The 24193-nt window shown below is 54.9% G+C and overlaps 2 protein-coding genes across 2 annotated transcripts; both read left to right on the top strand.

Annotated features, from left to right (window-relative positions):
• Window positions 1–6036: 6036 nt before the first annotated feature.
• LOC132085520 (aggrecan core protein-like) lies at window positions 6037–10926 on the top strand. Its single transcript, XM_059490996.1, has 3 exons — window positions 6037–6060; window positions 6994–7382; window positions 8982–10926. The coding sequence occupies exons 1-3, from the start codon at window positions 6037–6039 to the stop codon at window positions 10924–10926; spliced, it is 2358 nt and encodes a 785-aa protein (XP_059346979.1).
• A 3981-nt stretch (window positions 10927–14907) lies between these two features.
• On the top strand, window positions 14908–17356 carry LOC132085656 (uncharacterized). The gene is made up of 2 exons (XM_059491116.1): window positions 14908–15023; window positions 15840–17356. The coding sequence occupies exons 1-2, from the start codon at window positions 15009–15011 to the stop codon at window positions 16671–16673; spliced, it is 849 nt and encodes a 282-aa protein (XP_059347099.1). The 5' UTR covers window positions 14908–15008; the 3' UTR covers window positions 16674–17356.
• Window positions 17357–24193: the final 6837 nt, after the last annotated feature.

Raw genomic sequence — 24193 nt, forward strand, 5'->3', positions numbered from 1 at the left:
AGGGGTCAGCGGGGGGGGCGAGGGGGGAAATGGGGAGGATTTGGGGGGGCTCGAGAGGCGACGATTGGGGGGATTTGGGGGGGATTTGGGGGTCCCGGGGGGGATTTGGGGGTCCCGGGGGGGATTTGGGGGTCCCGGGGGCGTCTGGGGGGAAATTGGGGGGGATTTGGGGGTCCCGGGGGGATTGGGGGAGGATTTTGGGGGTCCCGGATGGCGAGGGATGGATTTGGGGGGGATTTGGGGGGGTCCTGGGGGGGCTTGAGGGGGATTTGGGGGCTCCCGGGTGGCAAGGGGGGGAATCTGGGGAGGATTTGGGGGTCCCGGCGGGGATTGTGGGGTCATTTTGGGGGTCCCGGGTGGCCAGGGGGGATTTTTTGGGGGTCCTGGAGGGTCTTGAGGGGAATTTGGGGCGTCTGGGGGGGAATTGGGGGGGATTTGGGGGTCCCGGGGGGCATTGGGGGAGGATTTTGGGGGTCCCGGATGGCCAGGGATGGATTTGGGGGGGATTTTTGGGGGGTCCTGGGGGGGCTTGAGGGGGATTTGGGGGGGTCTGGGGGGTTTTGGGGGTTCCTGGGGGGGCTTGGGGAGGATTTGGGGGCGATTTGGGGGTCCCGGCGAGCAAGGGAGGGATTTGAGGGGGGGCTTGGGGGGTCCCGGGGAGGCTCGGTGGAGATTTGGGGGGGTCGGGGGGGGACGTGGGGAGGATTTGGGGGGGATTCTGGGGGGTCCTGGGGGAAACTGGGGAGGATTTGGGGGTTCTGAGGGGGCTTGGGGGGGATTTGGGGGGTCTGGGGTGGATTTGGGGGGGTCCCGGGGGGCTTGAGGGGGATTTGGGGGGTCTGGGGGGGATTTGGGGGGGGATTTGGGGGTTCTGAGGGGGCTTGGGGGTGATTTGGGGGTCCTGGGGTGGATTTGGGGGGGATTTGGGGGGTCCCGGGGGGCTTGAGGGGGATTTGGGGGGTCTGGGGGGGATTTGGGGGGGATTTGGGGGTTCTGAGGGGGCTTGGGGGGGTCTGAGATGGATTTGGGGGGTCTGGGGGGGATTTGGGGGGGACTTGGGGGGTCCCGTGAGGGGCTGGTTGGAAATTGGGGGTCCTGGGGCGGCTTGGGGAGGATTTGGGGGGGGGGGGATTTGGGGAGAATTTGGGGAAAATTTGGGGGTCCTGGTGGAAGATTTGGGGGGGAATTCAAGGGATTTGGGGGTCCCGGGGGGGCTTGGGGGGAATTGGGGGGGTCTGGGGAGGGATTCGGGGGCCATGAATGGGATCTGGGGGGTCCTGGGGGGATAAATTTGGGGGGTTCGGGGAAAATCTGGGGGCAGTTTGAGGGAAATTTTGGGGATTTTTATTTTTTTTTAATTTTGCGGGATTTGGGGATTTGGGGATTTTGGGGGGGGTCCTGAGAGGGTCTGGGGGGGGGGGGAATTTGGAGGAGCTCGGGGCAATTTGGGGGATTTTGGGGGGTCCCGGGTGGGTTTTGGGGGTCCTGGGGGAGTCTGGGCTGGATTGGGGGGGGGATTTGGGGAATTTTTTGGGGGGGATTTGGGGAGAAATCCGAGAGGTTTGGGGGTCCTGGGGAGGATTTGGGGGGTCCTGGGAGGATTTGGGGGGGCCTGGGGGAGATTTGGGGAGGATTTGGGGGAAATTTCGGGGACTGGGGGGGGTTTGGGGAATTTTGGGGGGGTCCTGAGGGGGATTTTGGGGGGGCCTGGGCTCGGTTTTGGGGCATCTGGGGGAAGATTTGGGGCGATTTGGGGGGAATTGAGGGGGATTTGGGGGGTCCTGAGGGAAAATTTGGAAGAGTTTGGGGGTCCTGGGGAAAATTTGGGGGGTCCATGAAGGATTTGGGGGATTTGGGGGGGTCCTGAGGGGGATTTGGGGAGATTTTGTGGGGTCTGGGCTCAGTTTTGGGGCACCGGGGGGGGATTTTGGGGGTCTTGGAAGGGATTTGGGGGGGTCCTGGGGGGGATTTGGGGGATTTTGGGGGGTCCTGAGAGAGTCTGGGGGGGGCATTTGGGGGGTCCTGGGGAGGATTTGGGGGGTCCTGAAGGAGATTTGGGGGAAATTTCGGGGGTCGGGGGGGTTGGGAGAGATCTTGGGGGGATTTTGGGGGGTCCTGAGGGGTCCTGGGGGGATTTTGGGGATTTTTTTGGGGGGGATTTTGGGGATTTTTTTGGGGGGGAGTTGGGGGATTTTTGGGGGGGGGGATTTGGGGGATTTTGGGGGGGATTTTGGGGGGTCCTGGGGGGATTTTGGGGGGGATTTTGAGGGATTTGGGGGATTTTGGGGAGGGATTTTGGGGATTTTGGGGGGATTTGGGGGATTTTGGGGGGATTTGAGGGGTCCTGGGGGGATTTGGGGGATTTTGGGGGGAATTTTGTGGATTTTTTTGGGGGGGGAATTGGGGGATTTTGGGAGTTCCTGGGAAAGATTTGAAGGATCCCTGGGGGATTTTTTTGGGGGATTTTTTTGGGGGGATTTGGGGGATTTTTGGGGTGTCCGGGCTGGGTTTTGGGGGATTTTGGGGGGATCTTGGAAAGGATTTGGGGGATCCCGGGAGGATTTGGGGGATCCTGAGAGGGTCTGGGGGGGGAATTTGGGGGATTTCGGGGGGTCCTGGGGAGAATTTGAGGGATCCTGGGGGGGCTTCGGGGCAATTTGGGGCGTTCTGGGGAGTCCTGGGGGAGATTTGGGGGAATTTTGGGGGGTCCTGGGGAGGATTCGGGGGGGCCTGAGAGGGTCTGGGGGAGGAATTTGGGGGGAATTTGGGGAGAATTTGGGGGATTTTGGGGGGTTCTGGGGGGAATTTGGGGGGTCCTGGGGGGATTTTGGGGGGATTTTGAGGGATTTTGGGGGGGATTTTGGGGGATTTTGTGGGGAGGATTTTGGGGGGATTTTGGGGGGTCCTGGGGGGATTTTTTGGGGTCTGGGTTTGGTTTTGAGGCTCCTGGAGGGGATTTTGGGGGGATTTTGGGGGTTCTTGGGGGGAATCTGCGGAAGATTTGGGGGAATTTTGGGGGGTCCTGAGGAGGATTTGGGGGAGATTTTGGGGTTTGGGGGAAATTTGGGGGATTTTGGGGGATTTTGGGGTGTCCTTTGGGGGATTTGGGGACATTTTTGGGGGTCCTGGAGGAAAATGTGGGGGATTTTGGGGGCTCCAGGGAGGAATTTTGGGGAAATTTGGGGGAGATTTTGGGGTTTTGGGGGAAATTTGGGGCATTTTGGGGTTTGGGGGATTTTGAGGTTTGGGGGAATTTGGGATTTGGGGTGAGAATTTCTTGGGATTTTATCGGAATTTTTATGGGATTTGGGTCGGGATTTGGGGAATTTATGGGATTTTAGTCGGGATTTGGGGATTTAATGGGAATTTTGTGGGATTTGGGCAAAATTTAGGACCAAAATTTGGGATTTTGGGGAGGATTTGATGGGATTTGGGTCGGAATTAACAAATCTGGGAAGATTTAAAGGAATTTAGAGGCGAAATTTCTGGGGTTTGGGGTGGAATTAATGGGATTTGGGTCAGAATTTGGGGAATTTGAGCCAAATTTATGGGATTGGGGTAAAATCAATCCCATTTTTGGGATTTGGGTCAGAATTAACGAATTCGAGGCAGAATTTGGGGCAGAAGTAAAAAAATCTGGGTGAGGATTTAATGGGGTTTGGGGCAGAATTTGAAGGATTTGGGGTAAATTTAGGGAATTTGGATTAGAATTAATTAATTAGTTAACGGGATTTTGGTGAGAATTAATGGGATTTGGGGTAAAATTGGGGAATTTCGGTTGGGATTAATTGGATTTTGGTCGGAGTTAATGGGATTTGTATTGAAATTAATGGGATTTTGGTTGGAATTAATGGGATTTGGGTTGGAATTAATGGGATTTTGGTAGGAATTAATGGGATTTGTGTTGAAATTAATGGGATTTTGGTAGGAATTAATGGGATTTTGGTAGGAATTAATGGGATTTGTATTGAAATTAATGGGATTTTTGTAGGAATTAATGGGATTAGTATTGAAATTAATGGGATTTTGGTAGGAATAATGGAATTTGTATTGAAATTAATGGGATTTGGGCTGGAATTAATGGGATTTGTATTGAAATTAATGGGATTTGGGCTGGAATTAATGGGATTTTGGTAGGAATTAATGGGATTTGGGATTGAATTAATTAATGGGATTTGTAGTGAAATTAATGGGATTTGTATTGAAATTAATGGGATTTTGGTAGGAATTAATGGGATTTTGGTAGGAATAATGGGATTTGTAGTGAAATTAATGGGATTTGGGTTGAAACTAATGGGATTTTTGTAGGAATTAATGGGATTTGGGATGGAATTAATTAATGGGATTTTTGGAGGAATTAATGGGATTTTTGTAGGAATTAATGGGATTTGGGCTGGGATTAATTAATGGGATTTTTGGAGGAATTAATGGGATTTGGGGTGGAATTAATTAATGAGATTTTTGCAGGAATTAATGGGATTTGGGCTGGGATTAATTAATGGGATTTGGGCCGGAATTTTGGGATTTTATCACAGAACCAATCCGGGATTGGGGGATTTGGGGAAGAATTAAGGGATTTATGTTGGGATTAATGGGATTTGGGTCGGGATTCAGGGATTTGGGGTTGGATTAAGGGACTTGAGTTGAAATTAATTGAGATTTGAGTTGTAATTAATGGGATTTGTGGTGGAATGAAGGAACTCGAGCCGGAATTATCGGGGTTTGTAATTAATGGGATTCGGGGCAGAATTTTGGGATTTTGGCACAGAACCAGCGAGGTTCAATCCAGGATTGGGGGATTTGGGGCAGAATTGGGGGATTTGGTGCAAAATTGGTGAGATTTTTATTGAAATGAAAGGGGTTTGGGTGGAATTAATGGGATTTGAGCTGGAATTAATGGGATTTGGGTGGAATTAATGGGATTTGTATTGGAATTACAGAATTTGATACAAAATCAGTGGGATTTTGGTTGGAATGAATGGATTTGAGCTGGAATTAAGGAATTTAGGGTAGAATTAAGGGATTTGTGTTGGAATTCATGGGATTTTTGTTGGAATGAAAGGATTTGATGCAGAATTAGTGGGATTTGGGTGGAATTAATGGGATTTGGGTGGAATTAATGGGATTTTGGCTGGAATTAATGGGATTTGGGTGGAAATAATGGGATTTGGGTGGAATTAATGGGATTTGGGTGGAATTAATGGGATTTGGTTTGGAATTAATGGGATTTGGGTGGAATTAATGGGATTTGTGTTGGAATTAATGGGATTTGGGTGGAATTAAGGGATTTGATACTGAATTAGCGGGGTTTGGGTGGAATTAATGGGATTTGAGCTGGAATTAATGAGATTTGGGTGGAATTAATGGGATTTGAGCCGGAATTAATGGGATTTGTGTTGAAATTAATGGGATTTGAGCTGGAGTTAATGAGATTTTGGTTGGAATTAATGGGATTTGAGCTGGAATTGGGGGATTTGGGTCAGAACTCAGGGATTTGATACAAAATCAGTGGGAATTTGGTTGAGATTTGTGGGATTTTGGCTGGAATCAATGGGATTGGAGCTGGAATTCATTTGGGATTTGGGTCAGAATTTTGGGATTTTATCACAGAAGCAATGAGCTTTGAACCAAAATTGGTGGATTTGGGGAGAATTAATGGGATTTGATACAAAATCAGTGGGATTTGGGCTGGGATTAATGAGATTGGAGCTGGAATTTATGGGATTTTGGCGGGAATTAATTTGGGATTTGTGTTGGAATTTTGGGGTTTTGTCGCAGAGCCAACGAGCTCCGAGCCAGAACTCGGGGATTTGTACAAAATTAATGGGATTTTGGTTGAAATGAGTGGGATTTTGGCTGGAATTATTGGGATTTTGGTTGAAATGAGTGGGATTTGGGCTGGAATTAATGGGATTTTGGGCCAGAATTCAGGCTCAAATCCCATTTGGGGCAGAATTATTGGGATTTTAGTCAGAATTGGGGAATTTGGGGTAGAATTAAGGGATTTGGGGTGGAATCAATGGGATTTGATACAGAATGAAGGGAAACGATACAAATGCAGTGGGATTTTGGTTGGAATGAATGGATTTGAGCTGGAATTAAGGAATTTAGGGTAGAATTAAGGGATTTCTGTTGGAATTCATGGGATTTTTGTTGGAATGAAAGGATTTGATGCAGAATTATTGGGATTTGGGTGGAAATAATGGGATTTGAGCTGGAATTAATGGGATTTGTGTTGAAATTAATGGGATTTGAGCTGGAGTTAATGAGATTTTGGTTGGAATTAATGGGATTTAGGGAAGAATTTGGGGATTTGTGTTGGAATTAAGGGGGTTTGATACAAAATTAGTGGACTTTGTGTTGGAATTAATGGGATTTGGGCCAGAATTAATAGGATTTGGGTGGAATTAAGGGATTTTATACTGAATTAATGGGATTTGGGTGGAATTAATGGGATTTGGGTGGAATTAATGGGATTTGGGTGGAATTAATGGGGTTTGGGTGGAATTAATGGGATTTGAGCTGGATTTAATGAGATTTGGGCCAGAATTAATGGGATTTGATACTGAACTAATGGGATTTGGGTGGAATTAATGGGATTTGGGCGGAATTAATGGGATTTGAGCTGGAATTAATGGGATTTGAGCCGGAATTAATGGGATTTGGTTTGGAATTAATGGGATTTGGGTGGAATGAATGGGATTTGAGCCGGAATTAATGGGAATTGGGTCAGAATAACGGATTTTATGACAGAACCGATGAGCTTTAATCCAGAATCGGGACATTTGTGTCAGAACTCTGGAACCGGTCACAGAACCAATCCCTGACCCCAACACCCCCCCCCCCCCCCCCATTTCCCCCCCCAGCCCCTCCCCCTCCTCCTCCTCCTCCGCCATGCCCCGCCCCCGCTCCCCCGCTGCCCCCCCCGCTCCTTCCTCCTCCTCCTCCTCCTCCTCCTCCTCGTGCTCCCCGTGCCCGGCCCCGCTGCTGCAGGTGGAGCTCCCGCAGGTGCCGCGGGCGCTGCTCCGCGCCCTGAACCGGCAGCGCCTGGAGGGGACGCTCTGCGACGTCTCGGTGCGCGTGCAGGGCCGCGAGTTCCGCGCGCACCGCGCCGTGCTGGCCGCGGCCTCGCCCTTCTTCCAGGAGCAGCTGCTGCTGCGCGGCGCGGGCGCCGCCATCGAGCTGCCCCCGGCGCTGGAGCCCGCGGCCGTCGCGGCCGTGCTGGGCTGCGCCTACACCGGGCGGCTCTCGCTGCGCCGCGGGGCCCTGCTGGCCACGCTGACCGCGGGCAGCGCGCTGCAGATGTGGCACGTGGTGCGCAAGTGCGCGCAGCTGCTCGGGGAGCCTGCGGCGACGTCGTCGTCGTCGTCGTCGTCGCGAACGTGGGGAGGGGACATGGGGACAGGGGACATGGGGACAGGGGATGGGGACATGGGGACAGGGACACGGGATGGGGACATGGCGACAAGGGATGGGGACATGGAGACACAGGAGGGGACACAGGGATGGGGACACGGAACGGGGGAAAGGGACAGGGGATGGGGACACGGGGACAGGGACAGGGACAGGGGAGGGGACACGGGGAGGAGACACGGGACGGGGGATGGGGACATGGGGACAGGGACAGGGGAGGGGACACGGGATGGGGACATGGGGACAGGGACACGGGATGGGGACATGGGGACAGGGGTTGGGGACATGGAGACACAGGAGGGGACACAGGGATGGGGACACGGGACGGGGGAAAGGGACAGGGGATGGGGACACGGGGACAGGGACAGGGACAGGGGAGGGGACACGGGGAGGAGACACGGGACAGGGGATGGGGACGTGGGGACAGGGACACGGGATGGGGACAGAGGATGGGGACACGGGACGGGGGATGGGAACATGGGGACAGGGACAGGGGAGGGGACACGGGATGGGGACATGGGGACAGGGGTTGGGGACATGGGGACGGAGGAGGGGACACAGGGATGGGGACAAGGGACAGGGGAACGGGACAGGGGATGGGGACATGGGGACAGGGACACGGGGAGGAGACACGGGACAGGGGTTGGGGACATGGAGACGGGGGAGGGGACACAGGGATGGGGACACGGGGAGAGGACAGGGGACATGGGGGCACGGCAGGGGAACAGGGACAGGGGATGGGGACGTGGGGACAAAGGCAGAGGAGGGGACATGGGGATGGCGGAGGGGACACGGGGATGGGGACATGGGGACAGGGACAGGGGAGGGGACACGGGGAGCAGACACGGGACAGGGGTTGGGGACATGGGGACAGAGGACGGGACACAAGGAGGGGGACACGGGGAGAGGACAGGGGACATGGGGACACGGCAGGGGAACAGGGACAGGGGATGGGGACGTGGGGACATGGGGACACGCGATGGGGACATGGAGACGGGAGAGGGGACACGGGGATGGGGACACGGGGACAGCGGAGGGGACACGGACAGGGGCTGGGGACACGGTGACAGGGACAGGGACGTGGGGACACAGGGAGGGGGACACGGGGAGAGGAGAGGGGACACGGACAGGGGAGGGGACACGGGATGGGCACACGGGGACACGGGGACACGGGGAGGGGGACATGGGAGGGGACGCGGGACAGGGGATGGGGACATGGAGACAGGGACGGGGGAGGGGGACAGGGACAGGGGATGGGGACACGGGGACAGGGACACGGGGAGGGGATACGGGACAGGCGAGGGGGACACGGGATGGCGACAGAGGGACAAGGACAGTGACACGGGGAGGGGACACGGGGAGAGCAGAGGGGACACGGGGACACGGGAGGGGAGAGGGACACCGGAGGGGACAGGGGACGGGGACATGGGGACACGGGACGGGACTTGGGAGGGGACGCGGGGAGGGGACACGGGAGGGGGACAGGAGGAGGAAGAGGAGGAGGAAGAGGAGGAGGGGAGCGAGGAAGGGCCGGAGCGCAGCCCCGAGGGGCCGTTCCCGGCTCCCAGCCCCGTTCTGCCCCGAAACCGCCGCGTTTTGCCCCAAACTGCCCGGGCCGAGCGGCGCTGGCTGCAGCAGGACCTGGTGCTCACCTGCGAGGAGGAGGAGGAGGAGGAGCCGCCGGCCGGGGAGGAAAATTCGGGAATTGCGGGCGGGAATGAGGAGGGAGAGGGGAGGGAAAATTCGGGAGTGGCGCTGGAGAGGAACCGGGAAAATTCGGGAAAAGGGTTCGGGAATAGCCGGGGAAATTCAGGAATGGGGCTGGGGAGGAACCGGGGAAATTCGGGAATGGGATCCCGGGAAAATTCGGGGATGGGATCCCGGGAAAATTCGGGAATGGGATCCGGGAGGGGTCGGGGTTCCTGGGGCAGCGAGGAGATTCGCGGGATTCCGCACGGAAATGAGGAAATTTCGCTCGGAAATGAGGAAATGTTGCTCGGAAACGCTGGGATTTCGCACGGAAATGAGGGAATTTCACTCGGAACCGAGAGAATCGTGCACAGAACCGGCAGAACGTTGCGTGAAAACGAAGGAATTTTGCACAGAACCGGCAGAATTTTGCACGAAAACGAGGAAATTTTGACCGGAATCGTAATTTCGCACGAGAACGAGGGAATTTTAACTGGAATCAGCAGAATTCCGCACGAAAGTTCGGGAATTTTGAGCAGAACCGGCAGAATTCGGGACGGAACCGCGGGAATTTTGATGGGAACCGGCGAAATTCTGCACGAAAATGAAGGAATTTTAACCGGAATCAGAGGAATTCCACACAGAACTTTGGGAATTTCGCAGGAAAATTCGGGAATTTTGACTAAAACCGCCAGAATTCGTGAGGGAACTGAGGGAATTTTGATGGGAACGGGCGAAATTGCGCTCGAAAACTCGGGAATTCTAACTGGAATCAGAGGAATTCCGCACAAAATTTCGCACAGAACCGCGGGAATTTCGCAGGGAAATTCGGAAATTTTGACCAGAACCGGCAGAATTCGGGAGGGAACCGCAGGAATTTTGACCAGAACCGGCAGAATTTGGTACGAAAATGAGGGAATCTTGACCGGAACCGACGAAATTCCGCACGAAAACTTGGGAATTCTGGCTGGACTCAAAGGAATTCCGCACAAAATTTCGCACAGAACCGCGGGAATTTCGGAGGGAACTGAGGGAATTTTGACCGGAACTGGTGAAATTCCAGAGGGAACCGCGGGAATTTTGCACCGAGCCGGCGGAATTCCGCACGGAAACGAAGGAATTCTAACCGGAACCAGAGGAATTTCGCACAGAACTTCGGGAATTCCGCAGGAAAATTGGGGAATTCTGACCAGAACCGGCAGAATCCGGGACGGAACCGAGGAAATTTTGACGGGAACCGACGGAACTCCGCGCGGAAATGAAGGAATTTTAACCGGAATCAGAGGAATTCCGCACAAAATTTCGCAGGAAAATTCGGGAGTTTTGACCAGAACCGCCAGAATTCGTGAGGGAACCGAGGGGATTTTGCACAGAACCGTCGGGATTCTGGACGGAACCGCGGGGATTCCGAGCAGAACCGTCAGAATTCCGCAGGAAAACGCGGGGATTCCGCCCAGAACCGCGCGGATCAGAGCGCCCCGCCCCGGCCCCGCCCCCGGCTCCGCCCAGGGCGCACCTGCGCGCCAGGTGAGCGCGGGCAGGGCGGGCAAGGGCGGGCAGGTGTTCGTGTGCCACTGCGGGAAGGCGTTCTCGCACCGCTCCATGCGGCAGCGGCACGTGAACATGCACCTGGGGCTGCGGCCCTTCACCTGCGCGCTGTGCCGCAAGCGCTTCAAGATGAAACATCACCTGACGGAGCACATGAAAACGCACACGGGGCTGCGGCCCTACACCTGCCACACCTGCCACCGCTCCTTCATGTGGAGGGACAGCTTCGTCCGGCACCGCGGCGCCTGTGCGGGGACACCCGGCACACCTGAGTGACACCTGGCACACCTGAGTGACACCTGGGTACAGATACTGTCACACCTGCCACACCTGTGCCAGGTCCTTCATGTGGAGGGACAGCTTCGTCCGGCACCGCGGCACCTGTGCGGGGACACCTGAGTGACACACCTGTGACACCTGAGTGACACCTGGCACACCTGAGTGACACCTGGGTACAGATACTGTCACACCTGAGTGACACCTGCCACAGGTCCTTCATGTGGAGGGACGGCTTCGTGAGACACCGTGGCACCTGTGCGGGGACTGCCACACCTGGCACACCCGAGTGACACACCTGTCACACCTGAGGGACACACCTGGGACATGTGAGTGACACACCTGTGACACCTGACATCTGAGTGACACCTGGGTACAGATACTGTCACACCTGTCACACCTGGCGCACCTGCAACAGGTCCTTCATGTGGAGGGACAGCTTTGTCCAGCACCGTGGCACCTGTGCGGGGACTGCCACACCTGAGTGACACCTGTGACACCTGAGTGACACCTGGGTACAGGTACTGTCACACCTGGCACACCTGCGAGAGATCCTGCATGTGGAGGGACAGCTTTGTGAGACCCCGCGGCACCTGTGCGGGGACTGCCACACCTGAGTGACACACTGTGACACCTGAGTGACACCTGGCACACCTGAGTGACACACTGTGACACCTGAGTGACACACCTGTGACACCTGAGGGACACACCTGGGACATGTGAGTGACACACCTGGGACATGCGAATGACACCTGTGACACCTGGCGCACCTGCAACAGGTCCTTCATGTGGAGGGACAGCTTCGTCCAGCACCGTGGCACCTGTGCAGGGACACCTGAGTGACACACCTGTGACACCTGAGTGACACCTGGGTACAGATACTGTCACACCTGGCACATCTGAGTGACACTTGGCACCTGAGTGACACCTGGGTGACACCTGGCACACCGGAGTGACACCTGGGTACAGATACTGCGACACCTGTCACACCTGGGCACACCTGAGTGACATCTGTGACACCTGGCACACCTGAGTGACTCCTGGGTACAGGTACTGTCACACCTGTAACACCTGGCATACCTGAGTGACACCTGGGTACAGGTACTGTCACACCTGGGCACACCTGAGTGACATCTGGACAGGCAATGTCACACTTGAGTGACACCTGAGTGACACCTGGGCACAGGTGATGTCACACCTGGGCGGGTGCAGGGACACAGGGGGTACTCAGGGCGATGTCACAGGTGTGACATCATCACACCTGGTGGGCTTGGTGACATCACACCTGGTGGCGCAAGTGACATCACACCTGGTGGTGCAGGTGACATCACGCCTCAGGGTGTGGACAGGTGAGGGGGGCGGGGACAGCTGGGTACAACGGTGATGTCATGCCCAGGTGAGCCTGGAGGTCACACACCTGGATGATGTCACACCTGGATGACGTCACACCTGGCGGGGGTCACGTCACACCTGGGCAGGAGGGGGGGATGTGGGCAGGTGATGTCGTGGCGAGGTGAGCTGGTGACGTCACACCTGGGTGGGGGTGACATCATAGCCAGGTGACGCCACACCTGAGTGGGGAGAGGTGGAGAGGTGGTGTCACACCTGGGTGGGTGGGTGATGTCATAACCAGGTGACATCACACCTGGATAACCGGGTCCCACCCGTCCCATGTCACCTGGATCCCTCACACCTGGATCCCTCACACCTGAGTTCCAGCCCGCCCAGATGTTGGGGTTCCTGCACAGCTGGATCACCGGTTCCCAGCACACCTGGGCACCTGCACCTGCCCAACACACCTGGATCCCTCCAGACCCACCTGGATATCCCCAGAAAGCACCGGGGACACCCAAAAAACACCTGTATCCCTCCCAAAAACACCTGGAACTGCCCCCGGGACACCTGAAACCCTCCCAGGAACACCTGGACTCCTCCTGAGCACACCTGGAGCCCTCAGGAACACCTGGATCACCCCAGAAACACCTGGGAATGGCTCCGGGACACCTGAATCTCCCTCAAGGACACCTGGATCACCCCAAAGCCCACCTGGAATCTCCAAAAACTCACCTGGACACACCCAAGAACACGTCAATGCCCCCAAAATCCCACCTGGAACCCCCAAAAATCACCTGGGACCACCCAAAATCCCACCTGGGGCTGCCCAAAATCCCACCTGGGACCACCCAAAATCCCACCTGGATCCCCCAAATCCACCTGGGACCCCCCCAGACGCACCTGGCCCCTCCCCCGTGGTGTCACAGGTGTGGCCCTGCCCCCCCTCCCCCCCGGGGTTGTATTTTTGTGGCGATTTTTGGTTTCCATTGATTAAAAAATCCAATTGGGGGCGGGGCTAAGGCTCTTTTGGGGGCGGGGCCAGAAGGCAGAACTGGGACTTGTGAGGGGCGGGGCCTGAAAGGGTGGGGCACCCTGTGGGCGTGTCCAGCAGCGAGGGGCGGGGCCAGGCACGAAGGGCAAACGCCTAAAAGGGGGCGTGGTCAACATTTGGCGGGTTTTCCCGCCCCCTCCCCCCCCCCAATTTCCCCGGGACCGCCCCCCCCCATCGCCGACCCCTCCCCCACCCACGTGACCCCAGCTCCTCACCGCCCCTCCCCCACCCATGGGACACCCCCCCCCCCCCCCCCGAAACCCCCCCAGCCCCTCCCCCCCCGGCCCCCCCAGCCCCCAGCCCGCGTTCTCATCCGGGAACCCCAAAATCTTCGGGAATTCTCAACTGGGAAGCCCCAAACCCCTGGAAACCTCGCTCGAGGCGCCCAAAACCTCACCCGGGACCCCCAAACCTCACCTGGGACCCCCAAACCTCACCCGGGACCCCTGAAACCTCACCCGGGACCCCCAAACCTCACCTGGGACCCCCAAACCTCACCCGGGACCCCTGAAACTTCACCCGGGACCCCCAAACCTCACCTGGGACCCCCAGACCTCACCTGGGATCCCCAAACCTCACCCGGGACCCCCAAACCTCACCTGGGACCCCCAAACCTCGCCTGGGACCCCCAAACCTCACCCGGGACCCCCAAACCTCGCCTGGGACCCCCAAACCTCACCCGGGACCCCTGAAACCTCACCCGGGACCCCCAAACCTCACCTGGGATCCCCAAACCTCACCCGGGACCCCTGAAACTTCACCCGGGACCCCCAAACCTCACCTGGGACCCCCAAACCTCACCCGGGACCCCTGAAACTTCACCCGGGACCCCCAAACCTCACCTGGGACCCCCAGACCTCACCTGGGATCCCCAAACCTCACCTGGGACCCCCAAACCTCACCTGGGACCCCCAAACCTCGCCTGGGACCCCCAAACCTCACCCGGGACCCCTGAAACCTCACCCGGGACCCCCAAACCTCGCCTGGGACCCCCAAACCTCACCCGGGACCCCTGAAACTTCACCCGGGACCCCCAAACCTCACCTGGGACCCCCAGACCTCACCTGGGATCCCCAAACCTCACCCGGGACCCCCAAACCTCACCTGGGACCCCCAAACCTCGCCTGGGACCCCCAAACCTCACCCGGGACCCCTGAAACCTCACCCGGGACCCCCAAACCTCGCCTGGGACCCCCAAACCTCACCCGGGACCCCTGAAACTTCACCCGGGACCCCCAAACCTCACCTGGGACCCCCAGACCTCACCTGGGATCCCCAAACCTCACCCGGGACCCCCAAACCTCGCCTGGGACCCCCAAACTTCACCCGGGACCCCCAAACCTCACCTGGGACCCCCAAACCTCACCCGGGACCCCCAAACCTCACCTGGGACCCCCCCCCAAAATCTCCTCAGGACCCCCCAAACCAAAAGCGGCCAAAGGAGTGGGCGTGGGGCGGGGGCGGTGACGTCACCCCTTCCTGCTTCCCCTGTCCGGCTCCGCCGCCTTCCCGCGCGTCCCGAACCGCGAGCGGGGCGAGTTCGCGTCCCGGAGTGTCCCCAAAGCGTCCCCAAAGCGTCCCCAAAGCGTCCCGGAGTGTCCCCAAAGCGTCCCCAAAGCGTCCCCAAAGCGTCCCCAAAGCGTCCCGGAGTGTCCCCAAAGCGTCCCCAAAGCGTCCCGGAGTGTCCCCAGCGGCCATGGAGCCCCGCGAGGTGCGACAATCCCGGGGCGGGAGGGGACGGAGGGGACACGGGAGGTGTCAGTGGGGACAGGGGGGTGGCAGTGGGGACGGGGAGGTGGCAGTGGGGATGGGGAGGTGGCAGTGGGGATGGGGATAGGGGGGTGGCAGTGGGGACAGGAGGGGTGGCAGTGGGGACAGGGAGGGGACAGAGGGGACAGGGAGGGGACAGAGGGGACAGGGGGGTGGCAGTGGGGATAAAGAGGTGGCAGTGAGGACAGGGAGGTGGCAGTGGGGATGGGGACAGGGGGTGGCAGTGAGGACAGGGAGGTGGCAGTGGGGACAGGGGGGTGGCAGTGGGGATGGGGACACGGGGGTGGCAGTGGGGATAAAGAGGTGGCAGTGAGGACAGGGAGGTGGCAGTGGGGATGGGGACAGGGCGTGGCAGTGGGGATGGGGACAGGGGGTGGCAGTGGGGATGGGGACAGGGCGTGGCAGTGGGGATGGGGACAGGGGGTGGCAGTGGAGAAAGGACGTGGCAGTGGGGACAGGGAGGGGTGAAAGGAGGCAGTGGGGGACGGAGGGGACACAGGGGTGGCGGGAGGGACAGGGGGTCGCAAAGGGGACAGGAGGGCATAGGAGGAAGGGGGGAGGTGACACAGAGGTGAAGGGCGGGGACAACAGGAGGTGGCAGGGGGGAGCAGAGGGGTCGGGGCGGTGACAGAGGGACAGAGAGGACAGCAGAGCCCTCCAGGGAGGTGACAGAGGGGACCCCGGGAGGGCACAGGGGCCAACCTAGGAGGCCGTAAGTGCCACCCCGTCCCTGACACCTCCCCTGTCCCCTCCCCAGCTGCTGGAGCGGCAGGTCGCCGTGGTGGCCACGCTGGGCAAGCTGGTGGCCATTGCGACTACGCCGTACAGGGGCATGCTGCTGGGTGGGTCCCCAAGGTCCCTGCACGAGGCCCTGGGGACCTTCATCGGTCACCTCAGTGGGACCCTGGGCTGCTGCAGTGTCACCTCCTGGCCTGGCAGCAGTGTCACTTCCTGGCGCCGCGGCAATGTCACCCCTCTGGGCCACCTCGATGTCAATTCCCTGAACCGATTCACTTCCCTGCTGGGCCTCTGCGGTGCCACCCTTGGGCGCCACGACCGTGTCACCACCCTGGGCCAGGTCCTGGCCAACCCGGAGGCCACCTGGGCCGACGTGAGAGCTGCGGCCAGCACCTGGCGGGAGTCGGTGGACAGCCTCATGGACAGCAGGTCCCGGCGGGTCGAGGAGGCCACCAGGCTGTGCAACGAGTGGGAGGTGGCGGCCACCATGAGGGGACGGCGGGCAGAGACACCCCTGGGGCTGCTGGAGCGCCTGGTGGCCGAGTGTGACGGAGCCACCGCCTTCCCCCGGGAGCTGCAGCGCCGGCTCGGGGACATCGAGTTCGCCCTGGAGGAGACAAGGGAGCCGTGTCCCGATTTCCGCGTGGCCTTGGTGGCCGCCGTGGCCGAGGCCGAGCGGCTGCGGGATGCCAGCACCCACCTGGCCTCGTGTCACCTGGAGGCCATACTTGGGCAAATCCGCGGCATCCTGAACAGTTTCGTTTGCGGCCCTGATGGCCCTGCTGCCCGCGTGGTGGCCGAGCGGTGCCAGAAAGCCATCGAGGACATCCCGAGGCTGCTGCGGGAACTGTGATGTCACCGCTGTGATGTCATCGGTGATGTCACTGCGGACATCAGAGGTGTCACTCGTTCTCTCCACCCCCTCCCTGTGAGGGATTTGAAGCTAGTTTGGGGAATTTTCTGGGAATTTTCATTGAAATTGCTCCAAATCCTGACGGGAATTCCTGGGGTGATGTCACCGGGGCCACTCAGGGTCACTCCGTGGCGGGTTGGGGAATGAATGAAGCAGCTTTCCACCATGGGTGCAGCCGACCATTTCTCAAGCCTCCTCAAAAACCTTCAGGTCCCTTTCCCTCCCGGGGCAGTTTCACCTCCAATGCCCAATTTCCCTGTGCTGGTGACAGATTGGGCCTCAGCTGTTCAATTGCCCTTTTCCCTTTTAGGGCCTCTGCCCCAGGGAGCTCTGTCCCATTCTCCTCCCCCTGGTCCCGTTTGCCTTGCCCTGACAGGGTCTCACTTCCCTCTGGGGGTGGCTCCTTGTACGCGGGTTCCCCTCATCAATAGTGGCTCCATTATCTTTGCTTTCCCCTCGGCTTTCTCATCATCCCTCCCTCCGTACATTGACCTTTTGAGCTTCCTTTAACAGGTCATTCAATCCCTTATCCTGCCATTCCCCCAGTCTTGCAGCTTTTCCTTATATCCAGCCAAGCATTCATGACAAATGTTATTTTCAATAAAGCTTGTCCAGCTATTGTATCAGTCTGTACCTGAGTATTGTCTCGCATTTCTTTTAACCTCTCCAGCCATTCAGTTGGAGTCTCATCCTTCTTTTGTTGTTCAGCAAGCGCCCCGTGGTCGTTCTGAGTTGGTGGAGCAGCCCCCCTAATTCCCCTGATAATTAATGCTCTATAATCTTCCATGTTTTACCTTTCCCCGGGGTTATGGTGGTCCCAATCAGGGCATTGCAGGGGCATTTTCTGCTCCCCATGGGGTCTATGTTGTGCAGGTTCCCTCTCCCAAATCCACATCCCCATTAGTCGGATCATTTGTCTTTCCTCAGGTGCAAACAAAAGGTTAATTCTGGATTCCACTTCGTCCCAGTTATAAACATTGGGTCCCAAAATTGGTCTACTTGTTCTGCTGATCCAATTGGATCTTCACGTAGAATTTTTAATTCCTTTTTAAATGCTCTCACTTCGGAGGAATTAAGCGGGGCAGTGACAAACCCGATTCCCTGCGTGCCCCAGCCAATGGCACTTCCCAGAGGGGGTTTAGTGCCACTGCTTGGTTCTCATTTTTCCATTCCTCTCGCTGGACTGCTCTGCCCCAGGTATCCTGGCTGGGACCATCAGGGGGTGCATCAAGTGCTGGCAGATGTGGAGGGGACAGATGCTCTAAGGTTTCCCGGTTTTTGGTTTATTTTAATTTAAACATGTTCTCCTTGTTCTCCTTCCCCAGAGAAGCCTCGCCCTTCCAGCTGGCAGCAGAATCACATTTTTCCTGGCTGGCTGATTCTTCAGCGTTCACATGACCGTTCAAAGTTTGGCACATCCACCCCTCAAAGGAGCTCTGTTTTGGCCAGTATAAGTGATCAGATCTTACGACGCTATTTCATCATATAGTGATCTATCATTTTGATTTTATTTTTATTCTTTGTGTCAGGGTATGTTCACACTGTGCCATTTTTATCCCCAGGAGGCTGTTTGAAGGTGTATCCATTGAAGTTTCCCTGCTCCCCTTTCCCCTGTGGGTTTCTCCTTGTTTGCTTTGTGTCCCATTTTCTCATCTTATTCCTGGCACTGTCCTCACGCCTTTTTTTTTTTTTTTTCTTTCTTAATTTTCAAGCACATCTGCCTTCCACGTGTATTTTCCCAGTCCTTCTCAGGAACTGCTCAGGCTCGTGGAAATAAATGCAGTTTTCCCACACACTATTTCCTAAAGAAATTTTTAAAAATTTAAACTTTTTAAAAAATTTTAAACATTTTTAACAATTTAAAAAATGCCCAATTCCTGTCTCTCAATTCCGCTCTTTCCCACTCCCAGCCCCAGGCACTCTTTTGTGTGCCTGTGCAGTGCCGCCTCTCATGACAGATTTTACACTCACACCATACCCAAGGATCACATCCCGGTCCGCAACTGAAACACAAAATTCCATTTATGCAGACAACACAGAATCTTTATTAAAATTTTATTAGTATGCAAAACAAACACTTTGCTTTTTCTGGCTGTCTCGGTCACCCGAAAAGAGGAATTGTGACTCGAGGCTCCTGGTTTGTTTTGTAGTGCAGTGCATCTCATTCACTCAGCAGCTACACTCATCAATCAAAGAAGACACAGGGCATAAACATTCACTTCCCACTCTCCTCATTTCCCATTCACACTTTCACACAGTACTGAGGTGTAGCAATGGGGAATAAAGAGACACGGATGCCCTTGTGCATCTGAAGGAGATCACTTTATTGTAGAAATCACCCTCCTTTTATAGCTTTACTCTGAACCCGACAAAACCAGAACTCAACAGAAGAAGGGCACCCATTGGCTGGCTCAGCTGCAGTCTCCTATCACCCAGTCAGCTTCCCTTTCATGCATTTTTCCATGCATTCCTCCTCATAACTGCCTCTCACCCCCCCAACCAACCCCCAACCCTCCAGCCTGCAGCTGTGCCTTCCCCACAGGGCCTTCTGTGGGCACGAGCCTTAACAACTTTAGGAAATATCACCCCATATTCCACATACTGCCCTTCCTTTTTTTTTTAGGCAACGAAAACATACTGAGAAAAACCTAAACAACTCCTAAAACATCAATTAAAGTGACAACAATAATAACAATGGGATATGTAATGTAGTTGGTTCATGCTGTATAAACAGATATGTGTAGGTGTAAAATATTGTAGAAATAACGTTTTAACCTCCCAGCCAGGAACAAAGCTCTATTTGAATTGTAACTAATTCCTGGCAATGTCAAGGTAGCATCAGACCTGTTTAACGTCTGAATGGAGCCTTCCTGGACCATCAGGGATGATTTCCTTGTCTCCTGCACCTGGAGATAACATCAACGGCCTCCCTGGCCCGTGATTAATTGCTGCGTCCCAGGAATATCACAAGACTCAGACTCGCCCTGATCACATCTGGGCACTCAGGAACCAATACCAACTTATTCAAACTTCTCCCGTGTGCTCAGACTTCTGTCTGCCCGTCTTTGTCTATTTCAACATATGTATAGAAATGGATTTGCATTCAAAGAAGTGAATAGAAAGATGTTGTGATCTGTGCCTCGGGCAAAATAAACTGTACATAAACTGGACGCTGGAGACACCTGGGGTGAACCTTTGAGGGGATGCCGTCACTCTGTCAGATGAACCTCTGGTCTCACCCAGCACCCGTTCCCAGGACTGACCAAACCTCTGGTCTCACCCAGCGCCCGTTCCCAGGACTGCCCGAACTTCTGGTCTCACCCAGCGCCTGTTCCTGGGACTGACCGAACCTCTACTCACCCAGTGCCCGTTCCCGGGACTGACCGAACCTCTGGTCTCACCCAGCGCCCATTCCCGGGACTGACCGAACCTCTGGTCTCACCCAGCGCCCGTTCCTGAGACTGACCAAACCTCTGGTCTCACCCAGCGCCTGTACCTGGGACTGCCCGAACCTCTGGTCTCACCCAGCACCCGTTCCTGAGACTGACCGAACCTCTGGTCTCACTCAGCGCCCGTTCCCAGGACTGACCGAACCTCTGGTCTCACCCAGCGCCCGTTCCTGAGACTGACCAAACCTCTGGTCTCACCCAGCGCCCGTTCCTGGGACTGACGCTGTCTTGGCTGTGGTGGTTGCTCAAAATTCTATTTTTTCTGTAACTGACCCAATAAATCGTTGTTAAATTTTTCATAAATTTGGCTATCGATTTGATAATTTATACCAACAATAACAAGTTTTCAAAACGTACGCCTATCACATAGTAACTACATACACATGGGATCAGGACAGTGGCACTCCGTGATGGAACCCACTCCACATGGAGACACTGTGGAGACACAGGCACAGCCCCTTCCCCATGTCAGAAAGTCCAGGGCTCCTTTCCACTGTCCAGACAGTAAGTCCTTCACCAGAACTGGAGGTCTTAGATGAGCCTTTGTGCTGAAGGAATGCTGTCTGTCACATGCAGTCTGTCCCATCTTGTCCCGATTTAAAAAACTGAAGACATATAGGGCTTTAGCTACTCTGTTGTGAGGGTACCCCAACTCCCCCTCTTTTTGTTTTTCAAGCATGGTTTTTAGGGTCCTATGGGCACACTTGACGACAGTTTACCCTGAGAGAGAGCGGGGAATGCCAGTACTGTGAGGCACACCCCATGGCTGCAAGAAGTTACAAACTCTCTCTGAGGTGTAGGCAGGTCCATGGTCCATTTTGATGGTGTCAGGAAGGCCCAGAGTGGCAAAACAGGTGAGCATCACAAGCCTTCTCTCTGGTGTGAGCAGCTGCCTTTAGAAAATGAGAATAGGTGTCAATGGAAACGTGAACATATTTTAAGCAACAAAACTCTGGGATAGGGGTGACATCAATTTGCCAAATGGAGTTAGGAGTTAAACCTCAGGGCTCAGTGCCTTCTGCTAAAGGAGCAGGATCAGCCTCATGACAGGAGGGACAAGACAACAGGATATCATGGGCTTGTGAGGAAGTTATTTGAAATTGCTTGTGAAGAGAATAAGCATGCTGGTGTAAAAAAGTTGTGACAGAGCTTGGCCTGTGCAAAAGTATTTTGTAGGAATGTTCCCCCTATTGAAAGAGTGACCAAATTATCCTGTATCTCCTTAAAAAGGAAAAAACCCAGAAGTTTCTCTCCTCAATTTGGTAAAAAGACACCTCACAGGACCTTTGGGACTTCATCTCAAACCTAAGGCTACCCAATTGGATAGAAGCTAAAAAGTCCCGCCTAAGTAATTCACTAGAAAAAGAAGAGAACAAAAGAAATCATTGTTTTTGTGGAGTGTTTTTAGCAGGAGCAAGAACCTCTTGCTCCTGGCTCAGGTTTTCTCTGCCAAGAGCTTTGTTATTTGCCTTTTATTAAAACTTTGCTGTTTCCAACACTACCTCAAAAGTCATCCTGCTAATTTTATGCCATTTGAAGTAGCTGGGCTATCTCAGCTGTGATAAGTCCTCTAAGAGCTCATGAGACCTGGCTCGAGGAGAAAACTTATCAGTATTTGGTACCACACCTGTCACGACAATGACATCTGCATAGTTATTACCTTCTGCAATAGGGCCAGGTGAACCTGTGTGGGAGCGAACATGCAACACATGAAAATCATGCAGCTGGCTGTTAATTAAAGTCCACAATGTTCTTAACTCTGTAAACAAAATATAGTTATTAACATGCTTTAAATAGGAAAATTGTCAACGGAATACAACATTGGCAGCATACGAGGAATCAGTTACGGTGTTAAGTGGTTCCTGTGAAAATCACTGAAGGGCATTGCGGATAGCAGCCAATTCTAAAATGTGCACCGAGGCATCCTTTAACATTAATACCCTTTTATGCCACTGGAGAGAGTCACCTCCATGCCAAACCCCTGCACCTTTGTTGGTTTTGCTGGATGCATCTGTAAAAACACCTGGTCTGTTGACAGGGGTCGTGCTGCAGTGATGCTTTGAGTGCAGGGGGAGGTTACCCATCTCTGTCCATAAACGATGTGAGGGATAATGGATAGATAATTGTCCAGAAAAACCTGCAAGCACAATTTGGAAGTTAGTTGCTGTCAGAGTCTTTACTTGCAAGTACGTTGATGGCATGATGATCCTGGCCATTGAGAGTTTGCAATCCGTCTCTACCTTTCTTAATTAAATAAGAGAACATATCATTAACAGTCCACACAGGTTTTGTTGCTATGTGAGGTAAGAATAACCATTCTAACACAGGCAAACAGTCTTTATCATTAGCAAACAATCGAAACACAACAGCAAAATGTTGAAATATTTTAGCAATTATGGCAAGGTACGCAGATTTATCAGGATCCCCTCTCCAGTTGTGTTGGTTTTCCATTGCTTGAGCACAGTGTGCAAGGGCACTTTTAGCTTCTGGGGTAAACTGTCAAAGCAAATGCAGGTGGGGGTTTCCTCTGAGTAAGCCAAACAAAGGATGTGAAAGTTCTGTGGATGTACCCAAAACAGGATTTTTTGAGTAAATCAGCAGCCAATTCAAAGAACCCAGCAGTTCCTGTAATTCATTTAAAGTGAGGGTGACTTTAACACAAAGCCTCAAAGGCTGAGGGCTGATAGTGTGTTGAGTAACTCTCTACCCCAGATAATGCCACGGGGACTCTCACTGCGCCTTTTCAGGTGCCATGATGATTCCTACATTTTGAATTGCCTGCATGACAGTTACCTGAACGGAACATAGGATGGATTGATCATGGGCTGCAAGTGAAATGTCATCCGTATAATGATATATGATTGCAGCAGGAAATTTATGACAGGCTGCAGGGCAAGATGGACTGTCCTTTGGCATGTGGTTGGGATGTTGCACATGCCTTGTGGCAGCAGGGTCCAGTGAAATCTCTTCGTTGGTTCTGCGTGCTTGGAGGCAGGCACAGAAAAGGCAAACAGAGGTACATCATCAGGGTGTAAAGGCATGGTGAAATAACAATCTTTAGGTCTAACATTACTGAGGGCCAATTGAATGGCATCGTTGTAGGTGATGGAAGAGCACCCACAGCTTCAATAAGTGCATTTACTGCCCATTAATAGCTCACCACTTGCCGTTTTGCTTGGCTATACAGAATATTGGTGTTCCGGGGGCTAGAAGATGGACAGATATGGCCTAAGGGCAATTGCTGTTCCACAAGCTGTTTTAAATTTAGTTCTTTTCATAGGGGCCATTGGTCGACCCATGCAGGGTCTTCAGTCCACCTTGGGAGTTACATATGTCCAGTATTTGGTTTTGGAATGGCTGATCAATGGCCCCTATGAAAAAGGTTTTCTGGTGAGGTCAAGTCTATGGTGACAGAGGGACAGAACCAGCAGCGCTGGGCTGGAACTGGTGGCAATGCTGTGTCCCTGGTGCCACCTGCCCAGTGTCCCCATGTCCCCGCAGTGTTGCTGGACTCAGCCAGAGCCACCCTGGCCGTGTTCGACCCCTGGAGTGTCCCTGGAGTGCCCCTAGAGTGTCCCCAAAGTGTTCCCAGTGTGTCCCCAGCGGCCATGGACCCCTGCAAGGTGTGACAATTCCGGCAAGGAGGTGGCAGAGTGGACACAGAGGGTGGGGGGAGGGGGCAGGGGGGACAGAGGGTCACAAAGGGCACAGGAGCATGTGGCAGGATGGGGGCAGGTGACAGAGGAGTGGAGGGGACCAATGGTGGCAGGGAGGCAGCAGAAGGGACCAAGGGTGGCAGGGAGATGGCAGAGAGGATGAGTGGCCTGTCAGGGGGGTTGGCAGAGGGGACGAGGAGGTGACAAAGGGATAGAAGGGACAGTAGAGCCCTCCAAGGAGGGGACAAAGGGGACCCTGGGAGGGCACAGGGGCCCACCACAGGTGGCCACAAGCGCCACGGGGTCCCTGACACCTCCTCTTTCCTCTCCCCAGCTGCTAGAGCCACTGGTGGCT

Source organism: Ammospiza nelsoni, chromosome 31, assembly GCF_027579445.1.
Source record: "Ammospiza nelsoni isolate bAmmNel1 chromosome 31, bAmmNel1.pri, whole genome shotgun sequence".
Taxonomy (NCBI): domain Eukaryota; kingdom Metazoa; phylum Chordata; class Aves; order Passeriformes; family Passerellidae; genus Ammospiza; species Ammospiza nelsoni.